The following is a 16,045-nucleotide window of genomic DNA, read 5'->3' as shown; positions in this document are numbered from 1 at the left end:
TTTTTTTTTTTTTTTTGTGGTTACCATGGGGTTACATTTTACATTCTAAAGTTAGAACACTGGAGTTCCCATCATTGCTCAGCGGTAATGAACCTGACTAGTATCCATGAGGAGACGGGTTCAATCTCTGGCTTTGCTCAGTGGGTTAAGGATCCAGCCTTACTGTGAGCTGTGGTGTAGGTTGCAGATGCAGTTTAGTTCTGGCATTGCTGTGGCTGTGGTGTAAGCTAGCAGCTGCAGCTCCCATTCGACCCCTACCCTGGGAACTTCCATATGCTGCAGGTGTGGCCCCCCAAAGACTAAATAAGTAAATAAGTAATGTTATAACACTAATTTGAATTTTTACCATCTTAACTTCAGTAACATACAGATGCTCTGCATCTTTACAACCCCCCATCCTCACTCCTTTGAACTGATGTCACAAAATTACATCTTTATACATTGTGTCCCTCAAAACATAATCTAACAGTTTTAAAAATTCATTAGTCTCTTAAATTATGTAGAAAACAAAAATGGAATTACAAACCATTGTTATAATAATATTAGCTTTTAAAATTGTTCAATGATTTACCTTTATTGAGATCTTTATTTCTTCATATGGCTTCAGATTACTATCTAGTGCCCTTTCATTTCACCCTTTAGGACTCCCTTAAGCATTTCCTTTTTTTTTAAGGGCCACACTTGCGGCATATGGAGGTTCCCAGGCTAGGGGTCTAATCGGAGCTGTAGCCGCCAGCCTATGCCAGAGCCACAGCAATGCGGGATCCAAGCTGCGTCTGTAACCTACACCACAGCTCACGGCAACACCAGATCCTTAACCCATTGAGCAAGGCCAGGGATCAAACCTGCAACCTCATGTTCCCTAGTCAGATTTGATTCCGTTGTCCCATGACGGGAACTCCCCTTAAGCATTTCTCACAGGGCAAGTCTAGTGGTAATGAACTCCCTCAGATTTTATCTAGCAACGTCTTAATTTCTTTCTCACTCTTAAAGGAGTTTGGGCAGATAGGATTCTTGTTGGAAAGTTTATTTCTGGCCTCTGTTTCTGATGAGAAATCTGATGATTTTCTTTCTTTTTTTTTTTTTTTTTTGTCTTTTTTTTGCTATTTCTTGGGCCGCTCCCTCGGCATATGGAGGTTCCCAGGCTAGGGGTCTAATCGGAGCTGTAGCCACCGGCCTACGCCAGAGCCACAGCAACGCGGGATCCGAGCCGCGTCCGCAACCTACACCACGGCTCACAGCAACGCCAGATCCTTAACCCACTGAGCAAGGGCAGGGACCAAACCTGCAACTTCATGGTTCCTAGTCGGATTCATTAACCACTGGGCCACAATGGGAACTCCTGATGATTTTCTTATTGAGGATCCCTTTTATGTGATTATTCACGTCTTTCTTACTACTTTCAAGATTCTCTCTTTATCTTTGGCTTTTGAAAATTTGACTATAATGTATCTCAGTGTGGCTCTCTCTGAGTTCATCTTTCTTGGAGTTTATTAAGCTTCTTAGATGTTTATATTCATGTCTTTCATCAAATTTGGGGTGTCTTCAGCCATTATTTCTTCAGATATTTTTTCATCTTTCTCTCTCTCTTCTTTTTCTGGAACTTCCACAATGTGTATGTTGGTCTGCTTGGTGGTGTCTCATTGGTCCCTTGGGCTCTGTTCACTTTTCTTCAATCTTTTTCTTTTTGTTCCTCAGTCTCAACAATTCCATTGTCCTGTATTTAGGTTTACTGATTTTTTTCCCTCCTGCCTATTCAAATGTGAATTTGAATCCCTCTAGTGAATTTTTCATTTCAGTTATTATACTTTTCAGCTCCAGATTTTTTTTTTTGGTTTCTTATTAGGTTTTCTATCTCTTTATTGATATTTCTATTTTATTGACTTTCTCCACATTTTCCTTTAGTTCTTTGAGCATCTTTAAGACAACTCTTTTAATGTTTTTCTTTCTAGATAGCTTAATCATAAATATGGATTATAGAAAAATAACAGTTGTCCATTCACCTTGACTCAGTTAAATCACTTTGGGGATGTAGCCAAGGAAATAAATAAAACCTACGTTCATTATAATATTAATTGGAATGTTAGAAACAACAAGCTCTCCTACCACCCGGGAATTAAGCAACACTTATCCATATGGTAAAATATTGTCCAGCATTTAATTTATGAAATATGTTAAGAATATAAAGAACTTTCTTATAATATCAAATAAAAAGAGCCAGATTTTAAAGAATTGTATGGTTGTTATAATCATGATTGTATAAAAAAGAGTAACAGAAGGGAGTTCCCTCATGACTCAGTGGGTTAAGGATCTGGCATTGTCACTGCTATGGCTTAGTTACAGCTGTAGCATGGGTTTGATCCCTGGCCTAGGAACTTCTGCGCCCCCCCCCCAAAAAATTAATTAACAGGGATCCTACAAAGAAATACACCAAAATATTTAGTTTTTGTCTTTGAAAATGGAATTATAGATGACTTTTAAATATTCATCTTTTCTCTATTCCAAATACACATTCCTCGAGCATTTATTATTTTTTATAATGAAAACAAAGCATTAAGCTATATATATATGTATAACTATAATTAATATAGAGATATAAATATAGGGTTATTTTCATGTTAATGTGAATTCTTCCACAACAGGAAATAAGCCTTCAACTGGTGATGGCCGAAGGATATGGTTTTTGCATTGTTCTGCCTGAATGCTCTTCCTGTGTCAGTTTGCTTCTGCATTATTTTTTATCTTCTATCCCGTTCTTATTTACACCTAGTCTACTCTAAAAAATAACTGATTTTGTGCTTCTCTTGCGGTGCAGTGGGTTAAAGTTCTGGTATTGTCACTGCGACTGCTTGGTCATTGTGTGGCATGGGTTTAATCCCTGATCCTTGAGAACTTTCATGGGCCGTGGGTGCAGCGCCTCTCCCCCACATAAAAAAAAAAAAAAAAATGTTTTTTTTTTTGCCTTCTCATCATACCCAGTTGTGGTCTATGGACCCCTACCAGTAGGATATGGAGGCCAACCAGCAGAATATAGAGCCCCACCTCCAGGATACAGAGCCCCACCTCCAGGATACAGAGCCCCACCTCCAGGATACGGAGCCCCACCTCCAGGATACGGAGCCCCACCTGAAAGACTCGAAGCCCCACCAGCAGGATATGGAGTCCCATCTGCGGGATATGAAGCCCCACCTGCAAGATATGACGCCCTGCCTCCAGGATACGGAGCCCCACCTGAAAGACTCGAAGCCCCACCAGCAGGATATGGAGTCCCATCTGCGGGATATGAAGCCCCACCTGCAAGATATGATGCCCCGCCTCCAGGATATGGAGCCTCACCTGAAAGATATGGAGCCCCCTCTGCAGGATATGGACACACAACAGCTGAAAATGAAGCCCCACCTCTAGCATATGAAGCCCCATCTGCTGGAAATAGAGCTGCCTCTCACAAATCTGTGGCAGCCCAGCCGGAGGCTTCTCTTCCCTCTACCTCATCTTCTCAGGCGCATTTACCACCTTCTAAGAAGTAAACCTAGAAGATTCACCAAGCAAAGGGTACCCTAAAACTGAAGTCACGATAAGGAGGAGGACTCAGGTATGTGGTTAAAAGCCTGTCTCAGGAGTTCCCGTTGTGGTGCAGTGGTTAACGAATCCGACTAGGAACCATGAGGTTGCCGGTTCGGTCCCTGCCCTTGCTCAGTGGGTTGACGATCCGGCGTTGCCGTGAGCTGTGGTGTAGGTTGCAGACATGGCTCGGATCCCGCGTTGCTGTGGCTCTGGCGTAGGCCGGTGGCTACAGCTCCGATTCGACCCCTAGCCTGGGAACCTCCATATGCCGCGGGAGCGGCCAAAGAAATAGCAAAAAGAAAAAAAAAAAAAAGAAAAAAAAAAAAGCCTGTCTCAGGTAGTCATCACACCTTTGGAAGGGCAACCTTAGAGGGAAGATGAAGCTTTACTTCCATGCCTAGGTGTTGGAGGCAGCATCAACTCTTGATTAGATGGGCTACAGAAGAAGTATAATTATAGAGTTAATTCTCCAGTAATTTGGTTGACATTGGGCTGCATTTTTTTTTAAATGCCTTGAGCGAGTGTGGAAAAAAGTGTCCTGCATTTTCCCCTCCTCCATTCAAGAAACATTTATTATGGTCATTTTGTTGGGAGGTAAGACATGTGTTAACATCAAGTTGAACGCTTAGTTATTTTTCATAGCATTATTTATACTAGTGAAAGGCTTGAACAACTTAAATTTTCAATAGTGAGAATTCATAAATTATGGTATATCCATACAGTGAAATATTATGCAGCCATTGAAAATGGTATCTAGAGATAGGGAAAGCCTTTTAAGAAGATCAAAATCAATGAAGCAGTAAAGGAAAACAGTGCTAAATTTGACTATATAAAAAATTTAAATTTCTGTATGACCCAAGATAAAAGATAGGCAATAGACTAGGAGGAACTAATTTCCAACATGTATATTAAACAAATAATTTATATTCAGAATATATGAAGAACTGCAAATCAACCCAAAAGAAAAAATGGACAGGGAGTTCCCGCTGTGGCAGAGTGGGTTAAGAATCTGACTGCAGTGGTTTGGGTTGCAGAGGCCTAGGTTTGATCCCCAGCCTGGGGTGTAGTGGGTTAAGGATCTGGTGTAGGTCACAGCTGCAGCTTGGATTCAATCCCTGGCCCAAGAAGCTCCATATGCCATAGGTATGGCCAGAAAAGAAAAAATGGATAAAAGATGTGAATTCCCAATTACCTGAGGCAGTAGGGTGACCAAGAAACATTTGAAAAGATATTTGTTCAACTTGACTAGTGTTAGGTAAATGCAACTTGAAATGAGAAATAATTTTTATCTCTGAAGATTTACAAATATTAAAAAGATTGAAAAACTCAAAAGCTGGAAGATTATGGGGAAAAGATTATTTTATTACACTATTGTGGGAGTGTAACTTGCTGTGCCTTTTTAGAGAGAAATCTGGCCGTACCTTTTAAAAGTTAAAATATTTCTACTCTTGGAGTTCCCGTTGTGGCACAGTAGAAACGAATCTGACTAGGAACCATGAGGTTGAGGGTTCGATCCCTGGCCTCGCTTGATGGGTTAAGGATCCGGCGTTACTGTGAGCCGTGGTGTAGGTTGCAGACGCAGCTCGGATCTGTCGTTGCTGTGGTTCTGGTATAGGCCAGCGGCTACAGCTCTGATTAGACCCCTAGCCTGGGAACTTCCACATGCTGCGGGTGCGGCCCTAAAAAGACAAAAGACAAAAAAATAAATAAAAAATAAAAAATGAAACAAACTAGTGATGGAGGTCCCATTGGCAAGTGGCAAGATGTCATTCTTTGTATGGCTGAGTGGTTTAAAAGCCTTTGAAAATGACCTAGTGATCATTACTACAGCTGGTGCCAGGCAAGTGCTCAGGCCCCGCAGCGGTACATCCCACCCAAACCCACAGCGATCCAGGGAGGCGGGCGCCGTCAGGGTCTTCATGTTACAGCTCAGCACCCTGAAGCCCGGAGACCTCAGGAAACCAAAGAACCCACAGCTGTTGAGTGGTGGAGGCAGGACACGGGACCCTGACCTCTACCTGGGAGCCTGCGCACCCTCCTGAGTACATCTTTTCATCTTTTCACAGGTGCAGGCAGGAGGAGGCGTTTCCTGGGCATGGAGTGACCTGACGCTCCCCACACATCTGTGAGGTCCTGGTGAGCTCCGAGTCCCTTTCTTTGCTGTGGGCTTGATGGTGATCAGAGGGCTTAGAAAATTGGCTCTGTCAGACTTGGTTTCGTAGGTCAAGGGAGGGCTCCGATGTCTCACAGAACCAGAAGATTGGCCCCAGATCTTCTGGGGTGTGGGGGTTGCTGAGAGCCTGAGTCAGCTGCCCTTGAGTCAGCTCTACTAGCACAGGGAAGAGAGAATCCTGAGATCTTTGGGTTTTTCATGGCCTCATTCTCTCATCCGCTCATCACAGCCCCAGACCTGAAGGCTCTGCCACATTAATTGCCTTGGTGATGCCCCTGAGGGGAAAGGGTACTTAGAACAGATGGAAGGTGAGGAGGTTGAGAGGGAGCAGTAATCAGGTGGCCAGGCCTGTTTATTAACGAGCTGTTCATGCCCAGCCCCTGCCTGGGTGCATAATCCAGTGAGGTGGGTGCCTGGACCCCAGTCTCACAGATGAAGAAACTGGGGCTGAGGGCGAAGTAAACTGCCAAAGGCACACGCTGGCCAGTAGGTGACAGGGTGGGAGCCAAACCCAGGTTTCCCCTTTCCTCCACACACTCATTTGGCGAATGCCTTTTCTGTGCCATTTCTGTGTGCTTGGGTTATCGGTGACCCAAACAAACAAAAATTCCTGCTCTTAGGGTGCTTACATTCTAGCACTACCAAGATACAGTCTACATGTATGTGATAGAACGAGGCAAATCATATTCAAACTGCAGAAAATGCAAAGACAGAGAAGTTGTTAAGAGCTCTGAAAAAATATAGAGCAAAGTAAGGGAGTCAGGAGCACTGGGGGTTGGCAGAGGGAGCCGATTGCAGTAGAGCCTTGTTGAAAAGGTAGTATGTGAGCAAAGATTGCAAAGATCAAGGCGATGAGGGAGCTAGCCAGGCACACATCTGGGCAAGAGTGTTCTAGGCAGAGGGAACAGCTAGTGGAAAGGCAGCTTAATTGCAAGGTGCCTTCCCTTACACCCAGAGCCTCAAAACACAGATGCATGTGAGAAGACTGCTGTCCCCAAGGAAGGAAAATGCCTGACAGATGCGAGCCAACCAGAGCAAGAGAGAGATCCGAACCAGCACATAAACAGCTTGGGGATGAAGACCGATTTCTGGGTTCTCATTAGGAAACAGGCCTGGGCCTGTGTCTCAAGGAGAAGAGAGAAGTCCTTGCAACCTAAGAGGCTAGGGTTACCCTGGTTTTACACCCTCGATTAAAGCCTGCTTGCTGTTTGTTGCGTACCTCTGCTGTGGCCTGGGTCTCTGTGTCTGAGGGCATCTGTGATATGCATTTCCTGGGGCTGGTCCCTGGGGACCTCCCAGGAGGGCCGCTGGGATGTACCCGGGCCTCAGCTTCAGTCTGGGCCCTGCACTTGTCCTGCTTCAGCTGTTCATCATCGGCTTTCAAGAGAGAAGGATCTCCTCAGTGCTGAAATCTCCCTTGATGGGGCACTTGCCTAAGGCAGGGAAGCCTAGTCCCTGGCTTTCCATGGAGAGGTGGGCCAGGATCAGTCGATGTGAGAGCTTGTGGGCTGACCACTTGTTTGTTGTACTGCCCGGTACTGTGCTCCGGGCTTCTGAAGGATCAATTCAGGTGAAGTACCTACTGTGGCTGCTCTGTGCCAGCTAGCCCTGTGCTCTGAGCAGTCTGACATGGCCCGATCTCGAGGATCAGGTACCCTGTTCCTAAAATATAGCATGGGGGCAGGTAGGTACCGCACCCTCTGCGGAGTCCCCCTGGGCAGGTTGCCCCTCCTCCTGTCGGTGTGCGCTGACGGTCTTACTGTCCCTGTGCCTCACATCTCTGATGTGGCCTAGGCAGACCCAGCGTGAGAACTACTTTAGAAATGTTTCTGTTCAAGCTTTTGGGTTTCTTCCTTGGACCCAGTTCTGTGGGCCTTCGGCTTTTACCTCATGATCAGTAAGAGAGACACTTCTGTTTCCTGAGGTGGAGTAAGAGGTCTGCACGGGGTCTAGAGGCGGCGTTCTGGCCAACCTCAGTGGGTTCTGCCGGCTTCCTGGAGAAGGGGATGCCCCACCCAGGAAGGCCTTTCACAGACTGATTCCTAAAAAGGAGATGAGGCTTTTCTGGCCCAGCACGTAAGGGGCTTGACGTCAACACGCCCATCTTCACAACAAGAAAAAAAGCTGAATAAGTTCAAAATCAGTTACTCTTCTGGGATCCAGCAGAGACTTGAAGTCCTCAGAGGAAACTGCTGCCCGAAAGACTGGGGAGACAGGTGCATGCAGAGAGTCACAGTTCACCGAAAAGAAAGCTCAAGAAAGGGAGCGGCCAGTGGAGCCAGTACCAGGGTGGGAAAACTTCAACTGCAGACGATGACCTGCCTACGACCTGCCAGAGGCAATTCAAGCCTGTAGACCAGCTTGAGAGTTAAAAGTTTTAGGGGGACCGGTCTTAGGGAGGAGTCTAACATTTCTGTGAGTTTCACTTCCAGGGGCCCTTGCAGCTCCCCAGAGTCAAGAGTGAAGAAGAACCCCTCTGTGCCTCCAGAACGGGTAATGGAATAGGAGCTATTTTGAAAATACATCCAAAGCATTCTGGTCTCCTTAATATGGTCTACCCTTAAGAGAAACCACTTAACCAGAGACTAACTGACTGAGGTTGAACCAGAACTTAACTGACCCAGGGAAGGGAAATACCCAGCTCAGCCCACTGCGACTTTTCACATGGCGGAAGGGAAACGTCCAGGTCCTGCCCTCATTAACCTTTTTCTGTCCCTACTAAGGGGTTGGAACCCAACAACTGGGAAATACTTGTGAAAGTTAAAGCCCAGCGGCAGAAGTCACTAAAAGTTTGACACCTAATCACAGGACTATAAAAAGCTTCCGTTCCCCCAATACATACCACCACATCAGTAGGCTCGGGCTGAACAACAGGGGATTACAACTCAAGAAGGCACATCTCAGACCTTATTTAAGACGTCTCTGGAGGAGTTCCCATTGTGGCGCAGCAGAAACAAATCTGACTAGCATCCATGAGGATATGGGTTTGATCCCTGGCCTCACTCAGTGGGTCAGCGATCCAGCGTTGCCCTGAGCTGTGGTGTAGGTCGCAGACATAGCTCGGATCCTAAGTTGCTGTGGCTGTGGTGTAGGCTGGCAGCTGTAGCTCTGATCTGCCCCCTTGCCTGGGAACTTCCATATGCCGTGAGTACGGCCCTAAAAAAGCAAAAAGAAGTCTCTGGAGAAACACAAAGACAACAGAAGAGACAAAAACACGGATGTGAGAGAACATTTTAGCCTCTAACACCTGCAGTTACAGCAGACAATAAACACAGCCTAATTCCAAGTCAGATAAACATAAAGCTTTACCCTAAAGGCCTGTTTAACTCAGTTGCTTCTACATAGTATGTCATGTCTCGTTTTTAGCATAAAACTACAAGGCATACTAAAAGACACAATGCAGCTGGGACAGAACAAGTATCAGAACCAGACTCAGACATGGCAACAATGTTGGAATTATCAGACTATAAATCTAAAACAACTAATAATATGCTGAGAGCGCTAATGAAAAAAATGGACACATGCAAGAAAAATGGGTAATGTAAGCAAGAGGGATAGAAACACTAAGAAACAATTAAAAGAAAATGCTAGAAATGAAAAACTCTGTAATGGGAATGAAGGATGCCTTTGATGGAGTCATGAGTAGACCAAGGAAAGGATCGGTGAGCTTAAAGCTCTGTAAATAATGGCCCCCAAAACTGAAATGCAAAGGGAAAAAAAGAAAAACATGGAACAGAATATCCAAGATCTGTGGGACAATTATCAAATGTCTAGCACACACATACTGGGACTACCAGAAGAAGAAAAAAGGAAAGGAAAAGAGGAAGTACTTCAAGTCACAGTGACAAAGGATCTTCCAAAATCAGTGAGAGAGAACCAAACCACAAATCGAGGCGTCTCAGAACAGGAAAGATACTCCAAAAATCTTCTACTGGGCATAGCATGTTGAAACTGCAGAAAAATCAAAGACAAAGAATAAACCTGGAAAGAAGCCAGAGGGGAAGAATCTTGCCTATAGAGGAACAAGGGTGAGAACTCCTTCAGGCTTCTTTCCAGAAACCATACAAGTAAGAAAAGAGTGGAGTGAAATAATTCAAGTGTTAAGAGGAGAAAAATAAGCCACAAGGAGTTACAGGGAACTAAATTCAGCATCCCCCTTTTGTGTGTGTGTGTGTGTGTGTGTCTTTTTGCCTTTTTCTAGGGCCACTCCACAGCATATGGAGGTTCCCAGGATAGGGGTCTAATCGGAGCTGTAGCCACCGACCTATGCCAGAGACACAGCAACTCAGGATCCGAGCCGCATCTGCGACCTACACCACAGCTCATGGCAACGCTGGATCCTTAACCCACTGAGCAAGGCCAAGGATCGAACCTGCAACCTCAGGGTTCCTAGTCGGATTTGTTAACCACTGAGCCACGATGGGGACTCCTAAATTCAGCATCTCTTAATAACTTATAATTGAAAATAATCTGAACAAATGTAACTGAATCACTTTGCTCTACACCTGAAACTAACACGATGTAAATCTACACTTCAATTTTTTAAAAAGGAGGAAAAATATAGAATTCTGTATCCTGTGAAATTAACCTTCAAAAATGAAAAAAGTGCTCTCTCAGACAATCAAAAGAGGGTTGGAGATTTGGAGTTCCTATTATGGCTTAGCAGGTTAGAAGCCCAACTAGTGTCCATGAGGAGGCGGGTTGGATCCCTGGCCTAGCTCAGTGGGTCAGTGATCTGGTGTTGCCGAGAGCTGTGGTGATGGTTGCAGACATGGCTCGAATCCCACATTGCTGTGGCTGTGTAGGACAGCAGCTGTAGCTCCAGTTCAACCCCTAGCCTGGGAATTTCCAGTGCTGCAGGTGCGGCCCTAAAAAGGAAAAAAAAAAAAAAGAAGAAGAAGAAGAAGGGGAGGTGGTGTTGGAGTTCCCTGGTGGCTCAGCTGGTGAAATACCTGGCATAGTCACTGCTGTGGCTCAGGTCGCTGCTATGGCACAGGTCCAACCCCTGGCCCAGGAAATTCTGCGTGCAGTGGGTACAGTCAAAAAAGTAAAAATAAAGGAATTCCTGTTGTGGCTCAGTGGGTTAAGAACCCGACTAGTGTCCATGAGGATTCAGTTTTGATCCCTGTCCTTGCTCAGCGGGTTACGGATCTGAAATTGTGGCTTGGATCCCATGTTGCTCTGGCTGTGGTGTAGGCCAGCAGGTCCTATTCAGCATCGCCTGGGAACTTTCATGTGCTGCAGATGCAGTCCTAAAAAGAAAAAAAAATTTTTAATAAACTGGAGTTCCCGTCGTGGCGCAGTGGTTAACGAATCCAACTAGGAACTATGAGGTTGCGGGTTCGGTCCCTGCCCTTGCTCAATGGGTTAACAATCTGGCGTTGCCGTGAGCTGTGGTGTAGGTTGCAGACGAGGCTCGGATCCCGCGTTGCTGTGGCTCTGGTGTTGGCCAGTGGCTACAGCTCCGATTCGACCCCTAGCCTGGGAACTTCCATATGCTGTGGGAGCGGCCCAAAGAAATAGCAAAAAAAAAAAAAAATTTTTTTAATAAACTAATTAAAAGGGGATCAAGGGGAAGACAAGAGAAGTCCACTAAGAGTGAGAGCCTGTTATCTCCCATGTCTTCCCACAGAGAGTTCCTGGGCTTAGTGGCAAAAACGACAATGTGGAAAAGTCTGGCCTGAATAATTGCTTGTTCAGGTGCCATTCTAAGTACTTTACAGAAATTATCTCATTAATTCTCTAGCAACAAAATCCTATTAGGTAGGAACCGTTAACATTCATACTGTACAGAGGAGGAAGTAGAAGCACGGAGAAATCAAGCAGCTTGTTCAAGATTGTGGTAAGTGGGGAGTTCCCATCGTGGCTCAGTGGTTGGCGATCCCGACTAGCATCCATGAGGACATGGGTTCGATCTCTGGCCTCGCTCAGTGGGTTAAGGATCCGGCGCTGCCGTGAGCTGTGGTGTCGGTTGCAGACGTGGCTCAGATCCTGAGTTGTTGTGGCTGTGGGGAGGGCTGGCGGCTGCAGCTCTGATTTCAACCCCTGGCCAGGGAACTTCCATATGCCATGGGTGTTGCCCTAAAAAGACAAAAGACAAAAAAAAAAAAAAAAAAAAAAAAAAAAAAAGATTGTGTTAAGTGGAGCCAAGATTTAAATCTAAATATTAGAATATAGAACTAAATCACCACATGCAAAGTTTTTCTCCTTCTATAAATGGGGGGTAGTCTCTTTTAATGAGGAAAATCACCCCAATTTATTATATTGCAAACCTGAGTCAGCACACATGCCTCTGTTCCAACCTGGGGAGGTGTAGAGTCTCTTTCAGCTGGAAGGTCAGTCTTGTAGAACCCCCCCCCCAAAAAAAAACACTATCTCAGGGACTGTCTGGGAGCATAACTTCCAAAAACTCTCTTTTTCTTTTCTTTTTTGGCCACACCCACCACATGCAGAAGTTCCCGAGCCAGGGATTGAACCCTCACCACAGCAGTGACACCACCAAATCCTTAACCCGCTGAGCCACCAGGGAACTCCATTTCTTTAAACAGGAACCCAGTTTTGCTGCTTTTATCTGGGAAGTTTAGAAATGTTAGACTGGCTGGAGACAGTGTTGTGAAATAGGTAGTTTTCAACCACCCCTAACACTCGTGTCTTTATTTGCCACCAGTGTCTCTGGCCCATGCCCGCTGCTTTGTGGTCCCCCGCCCACTGCCATTCCGTCCTGGGGGTCCGGCCAGTCCTTCTTCTTCTTCTTCACTACAGCCATCCTCGGTCACTGCCTCCCTGTCTCTCCCCTGGACCCTTGCACAGCTGGTTCCAGGCTCCCTGCGTCCCTGTCAGGGTGCAGCCAGAAGACAAACCGCACCAGTTATTTGAACAGAGATAGTTGTGTCATCAAAAGCATCTAATTCCGGAACATTTTCAGCACCTCCCCCCAAGCCCTGTATTCGTTAGCAGTCACAGCCCATTCCCTCTGTCAGCCACCTGTCTACTTTCTGTCCCTGTGGATTTGCCTGTTAGGATATTTCACATAAGCCAAATCATACAATAAGTGCTCTTTCAAGTGCCTTTTTTCACGTTGCATAATGTTTTCAGGGCCCGTCCATAGTGTAGCGGGTACCAGCATGGATGTATTGCATGGATGGTGTAGCCATGTCACATTTTGTTTATCCGTTCATCACTTTCAGATGCTGAGCTTGTTTCAATTTCTGGATTTTATGAATAATGCTGATGTGCACGTTAACATATAAATCTGTGTGTGGACAGTTACTTTTATTTCTCCTACAGGTGGAATTGCTGGGTCATTATCATAACTTTCTTTAACATTTTGGGGAACTACCTGACAGTTTTCCACAGTGACCGACGGCTAATAGCGCTGAGAATTTTTTCATGGCCTTATTGGTCATTTATATATCTCCTTGGAGAAATGTTTATTAAAATCCATTTTTCCCCCCAGGCTAAGGGTTGAATTGGAGCTGCAGCCACTGGCCTACACCACAGCCACAGCAACAACAGATCCAAGCCGTGTCTGCGATCTACACCACAGCTCATGGCAATGCCAGATCCTTAACCCACTGAGAAATGCCAAGGATCGAACCTGCGTCCTCACGGATGCTAGTAAGATTCATTTTCACTGAGTTACGACAGGAACTCCTTTTGCTCATTTTTAAATTGGACTATTTGTCTTTTTACTGTTGAATTATGAGAGTTATTTATATATTCTGGATAACAGATCCTTATCAGATAAGGATGTGCAAATATATTTTCCCATTCTGTGTGTTGTCTTTTCACTTTCTTGATGTCTTTGACACACAAAAGGTTTTTATTTTATTTTTTTTGAGAGGTAAAAACATTTATTTTTTTTTTAATTTTTTTTTTTAAATTTTCCCACTGTACAGCAAGGGGGTCAGGTTATCCTTACATGTATACATTGCAATTACAGTTTTTCCCCCACCCTTTCTTCTGTTGCGACATGAGTATCTAGACATAGTTCTCAATACTGCTCAGCAGGATCTCCTTGTAAATCTATTCTAGGTTGTGTCTGATAAGCCCAAGCTCCCGATCCCTCCCACTCCCTCCCCCTCCCATCAGGCAGCCACAAGTCTCTTCTCCAAGTCCATGATTTTCTTACAAAAGGTTTTTATTTTGATGAAGTCCAATTTATTTTTTCTTTTATTCCTTGTGCTTTTCAGTGCCATATCTAAGAAATTGTTACCGAATCCAAAATCACTAAGATTTACACCTAACATTTTCTTCTAGGTGTTTTATAGTTTTAGCTCCTAGATTTAGGTCTTTGATCCATTTTGAGTTCATAAAGGGTTCGAATTTATTATTTTAGGAGTTCCTGTCATGGCGCAGTGGAAACAAATATGACTAACCATGAGGCTGCAGGTTTGATCCCTGACCTCACTCAGTAGGTTAAGGATCCGGCGTTGCCGTGAACTGTGGTGTAGGTTGCAGACGTGGCTCGGATCTGATGTTGCTGTGGCTGTGGTATAGGCTGCTGCTCTGATTAGACCCCTAGCCTGGGAACCTCCATATGCCACAAGTGTGGCCCTAAAAAGCAAAAAAAACAAAAAAATTTATTATTTTACACGGATATCTAGATGTTCCAGCACCATTTATTGAAAAGGCAATTTTTACTCATTGAATGGTCTTAGTGGCCATTGTCAAAAATCAGCAGACCATGGATGAATGGGTTTCTCTCTCTGTCTTTTGTCCTTTAGGGCTGAAGCTGCAGCGGCGGCATATGGAGAGGTTCCCAGGCGAGGGGTCAAATCAGAGCTGTAGCTGCCAGCTTACACCACAGCCACAGCAACGCTAGATCCGAGCTGCGTCTGCGACCTACACCACAGCTCATGGCAACGCTGGATCCTTAACCCACTGAGCGAGGCCAAGGATCAAACCTGTGTCCTCATGGATGCTAGTCAGCTTCCTTTCCACTGAGCCACGAGAGGAACTCCCTCAAGAGTGGTTATTGATGGGTAAGGACTTAACTAATGCTGTGACTAACCTTATTGTTTTCTGGCTGGTTTTTTTTTTTTTTTTTTTGTCTTTTTGTCTTTTGTTGTTGTTGTTGTTGTTGCTATTTCTTGGGCCGCTTCCGCGGCATATGGAGGTTCCCAGGCTAGGGGTCGAATCGGAGCTGTAGCCACCGGCCTACGCCAGAGCCACAGCAACGCGGGATCCGAGCCGTGTCTGCAACCTACACCACAGCTCACGGCAACGCCGGATCGTTAACCCACTGAGCAAGGGCAGGGACCGAACCCGCGACCTCATGGTTCCTAGTCGGATTCGTTAACCACTGCGCCACGACGGGAACTCCGTTTTCTGGCTGTTTTATAGTCCTTTGCTCCTTGTTCCCTCTCTTGCTGCCTTCCTTTATAAATTGACGGTTTTCTACAGGACGCTTTGTTTCTCTCCTGTTTGTCTTTGTGTATCGACAAGTGGGGTTTAGCTTTGTTACCATGAGACCCACATAGAACATCTTCTGGATGCAACAGTCTATTTGGTGCTGACAGCAACTTCTACTGCAGACAAAACTCTACCCTTTTACTCTCCCTCCCTTTATGTTTCTGATGTCACAGTTTACCTCTTTTTATACTGTTGATTCATTAACAAACTATTAAAGCTGTAATTACTTTTAATACTTTTGTATTTTAGCTTTTATACCCAAGTTAAGTGGTTAGCACACCAGCATGTTACAGAATTATTCTCAATTTAACTGCATACATACCTTTACAGCATGTGGTATATTTTCATATGTTTTCTTGTTACTAATTAGCCTACTTGCATTTCCACTTGAAGAATTCCTTGCAGCATTTCTTGTGAGGCACATCTGGCGGTAATTGACGCCCTCGGCTTTTTCTGGGGGTGATCTTTATCTCTTACTCATTTCCGACAGACAGCTTCGCCAGGTAAAGTATTCTCGGTTGGAAGCTTTCTTCTTCCAGCACTTTTAACGTATCATCCCATTCTGTCCTAGCCCCTAAGGTTTCTGTGGAGAAACGCCCCAGGCCAGGGATCAGACCTGCACCACAGCAGTGGCAATGCCACATCCTTAATTCGCTGGGAAAATGACAAGCTTCCTTGAAAATTACAAGCTTCTTTTCTCTTGCTGCCTCTAAGAGGCTTTCTTTGTTTTTAATTTTTGACATTTTTATCATAATGTATCTTGGAGATGCCCTGAAGTTGGGTTTGCTTAGTGACCTGTGAGTTTCGGGAACCTGGATATCCACCTCACTCCCCAGATTTGGGAATTCACAGCCATTATTTCTTTAAATAAACTTTCTGCCTCCTTATCCCTCA

The 16,045-nt window shown here is 44.9% G+C and overlaps 1 protein-coding gene across 2 annotated transcripts in view; it reads left to right on the top strand.

Moving 5' to 3' along the window:
• WBP2NL (WBP2 N-terminal like) overlaps positions 1–16,045 on the top strand; it is a 39,923-nt gene that overhangs the window by 20,437 nt on the left and 3,441 nt on the right. The window contains exons 6-8 of one of the 2 annotated variants that reach the window (XM_084955158.1): positions 2,980–3,592; positions 5,631–5,700; positions 13,194–13,354. In XM_084955158.1, coding sequence (XP_084811284.1) covers positions 2,980–3,527 — 548 coding nt within the window. In that variant the 3' untranslated portion in view covers positions 3,528–3,592; positions 5,631–5,700; positions 13,194–13,354. Of the gene's footprint in view, positions 1–2,979; positions 3,593–5,630; positions 5,701–6,692; positions 6,956–13,193; positions 13,355–16,045 lie in introns of those variants that run through there. The other variant, XM_084955157.1, reaches the window with a different exon arrangement.

The sequence above is a fragment of the Sus scrofa genome, chromosome 5 (genome assembly GCF_054392235.1).
Source record: "Sus scrofa isolate SSC_HxYL_T2T_F1_AM1 chromosome 5, Sscrofa_HxYL_maternal_Yorkshire_Landrace_v2.0, whole genome shotgun sequence".
NCBI classification, from domain to species: domain Eukaryota; kingdom Metazoa; phylum Chordata; class Mammalia; order Artiodactyla; family Suidae; genus Sus; species Sus scrofa.
This window is presented reverse-complemented; position numbering and strand designations above follow the sequence as displayed.